The sequence below is a fragment of the Cynoglossus semilaevis genome, chromosome 7 (genome assembly GCF_000523025.1).
Source record: "Cynoglossus semilaevis isolate Cse_v1.0 chromosome 7, Cse_v1.0, whole genome shotgun sequence".
NCBI classification, from domain to species: Eukaryota; Metazoa; Chordata; class Actinopteri; order Pleuronectiformes; family Cynoglossidae; genus Cynoglossus; species Cynoglossus semilaevis.
Genome location: NC_024313.1, coordinates 13262990 through 13266016, shown reverse-complemented (window position 1 = coordinate 13266016; position 3027 = coordinate 13262990). Strand labels below are relative to the sequence as shown.

At 49.2% G+C, this 3027-nt stretch overlaps 1 protein-coding gene across 1 annotated transcript in view; it reads right to left on the bottom strand.

The window, feature by feature from the left end:
* Positions 1-3027, bottom strand: part of xrn2 (5'-3' exoribonuclease 2) — a 16608-nt gene that overhangs the window by 2050 nt on the left and 11531 nt on the right. Inside the window, 2 exon segments of the mRNA XM_017033519.2 lie at positions 487-547; positions 2422-2543. Coding sequence (XP_016889008.2) covers positions 487-547; positions 2422-2543 — 183 coding nt within the window.

The window sequence follows — 3027 nt, the reverse complement described above, 5'->3', positions numbered from 1 at the left end:
AGGCTCCATCCCTCATTACTGAAGCATGTCACACTCAGGCCGCTGCAGGACTTCACCCATAATCCCCTGCTCTCCAACGTCTTCATCTAATAACAGCTGACCTGAGGTGGGCCCTGCCCCACGACCTGATCCACACACACACACACACACACACAGCTCAGCAGCAGCATTAGTGCTGCCTCATTAAACTGCACAAACCTCCTCCAGAGGGAGGACAACTTCATTCAGGGGGGGGGGTGATGTGGGGGGGTGTTCAGGTGGAGAGGAGCTCTGGGGTGAATACAACCAGACACAGTCGTCATTTCTCCAACGACAACAACTGCTCACATGACCACTGTCGTCGTCTGGGGAGTTTTTGTGGGGGGGGGGGGACCCCGGGGCCCCCCCCCCCCACACAATAAAGTTATACCACTGACATAGAATAATGTGACACTGACGGTCAGAAACACATCATCAAAGTTGACCTCTGACACCGGAGGAACTCACCTGGGAAACTGTGGCTGGTGGAAGGAGGGTGGCGCCCCCAACAGGCTGCTCTGCCTGGAATCTGTGGAGAACCAGAACCAGAACATTTTTACTCTGTGCACAATTAAATCTATGACATTTTCTGTTTTCCAAGAAGGAAACGTTCATCGGTCGATTTCATTTTTTTTGTTCTGTTTTCTTGAAGCTGCAGATTTATTTGATGGTGGTTGAAAGTCAAATTTGAGGAATTTAAAAATGTCCAACAGAATCGTTCGTGTCACAGACGATGAAATGAACTTCTCCTGGAAAGGGAACGGCAGCCAGACTGAAGGGGAGGAGGTGGGGGGGGGGCATGTCCACATTTGCATTCTGGGTTCTGGGGGAGATGAAATAAGCATTCAGACGGCAGCAGTGTGGGCTCCTCAAGTACCGCGCCTCCTCCGCTCTGAGCTCCTCACAAAGACACACTTTAACAAAAAAAGCCTTCCTCCAGGTTGGCTGTTGCCAAGGCGATGACCAGCTGCGAGTTAGCCGTGGATTTGTTTGTTTACGGGGGCAGGAGCGCCGAGTGGAGGGGTGAAGGAGCCACAGGTTTAGGGTTAAAAAAAAACAAAAAAAAAAAACACAAAGTGTGAAGAAAAGACATGATTTGATGAAGATAATTCACCAGACTGAGGTCAGCCCAACACCAGGGGGCAGAAGTCCTCACAGACGTGGTCATAAAACAGAGTTAAGGAGTTGAACTCCTGAGGATCTTCTAACCTCCGACTCTCAGCTTCTCTGTACTTTTATCTTGTCCAGAGTGAAAAGTTTCTTCCTCTCAGTAACGTTGATATTTATTTAGAAGTACCCACACACACACACACACACACACACACACACACACACACCCTGCGGTTCCTTCACACTGACAGCAGCATCAGTCCCCAGTTCCAGAGCTAACTTTTATTGTTCACGCCACGTTAGCCTCCGAGCGTGTGTGTGTGTGTGTGTGTGTGTGTCCCTCCCCAGGTCTGGTCGTCTCCTCTGACAACACACTTCAAGTGGACCACCCAGTGGGACTCCAATTATCAAGTCCAGCGGCTCTGCTCGTCTTTCTAAAGACACAATGACAAGTGGACACCTGTCAATCACCTCCTTCATCAACTCTGATCTGAACAGGCTGCACCGTCACAAAGAGCACAAAGACTGAGCCTTTAAATCCTCACAGGACGCAGTGGCCACTGTATCAAAGCAGGATTACAACCACACTGAACAACTGAACGACTGAACAACTGAACAACTGAACGACTCCGGTGTGCTCCTCTCAATTAGACCAGACACTGGTGGACCTGGTCCTGGTCCTGGTCCTGGTCCAGTTGGCTCAGGACTCTGTGTTGAGTCTTACTTTTTTTTTAACCATTTTCAAATTTTGACTCAACTTTTTGAAAACATTAGTCAAAATCAAAACTCCGGGGCGGGGACCACGCAGCGCCCTCTGCTCTCAACTTTTCAATTCATGCCGGCTTATTGTAGCCACTGTTTTTTGGTTTTACCGTCCTGCTGGCCCAGTCTGGTATTGCACCCAAATCAAATATAGTTTGAACAACAGCGCCAGCTTCAGGTCAGACTGAGGTCAACATCCTTTGGTTCTAGTTTGTCTGAGGTGTCACTGTGTCTCTGTTAACCCCCCCCCCTCCAGCTCAGTAGTAAACAGCAGCTGCTGTAGCAGCCTTGTTGACACCTCACCACAGGAGGGCGCTGCTCCATCAAACAACAAGTTAACTTTAGTTTCCAGCCTCTTCATGTCCAATCAAAGGGGCTCCTGCAGGAGGGGCAACAGCGCCCCCTCCTCACAGGCTCCTCCAGCTAACATGATGCTAACCAGCAGCTAACACGGTCAGGAGGTGCAGGCAGATGATTGGTCCAGAGCAGGTCTGTGATTGGACTAAAGACTGACTGTTGGTTTGGACTCACGTTGGTAGGGCTGGTGGCCGCCGCTGTGTGGAGGACAGTAGCGCCCCTGCTGGTAGCTGTTTGGTGGTGCTGCGTTGCTGTACTGGCCTCCTCCAGCGTGTTGGTTTCTGTCCATGTTGTGACTGAAAAAAAACAAAAAACCAACATTAAAATATGTTTAATGTTGTTAACTCTTAATTAATGATTCAAAATGAAAAACAACAAAAAAAAAGGACTGAAAAAAAAAAACAAGGATAAAAATGAGTGACAGTCAAAGGTCGTCGTCACCATCACCCCCATCATCACCACCATCACCATCATCATCATCATCACCACCACCACCATCATCACCACCATCACCATCATCATCACCACCATCATCATCATCATCATCACCATCATCATCACCATCATCATCATTATCATCATCATCACCACCATCATCATCATCATCACCACCACCATCATCGTCATCTTCATCATCATCATCACCATCATCACCATCATCATCACCATCATCATCAGCTCTAACTTCCTGTAAACATGTCCTAATTCACTTCCTCCTCCTCTTCCTTGGAGCAGCTGCCTCCCCCCCCCCCCCCCCCGCCCCGCCCCCCCCGCCCCACA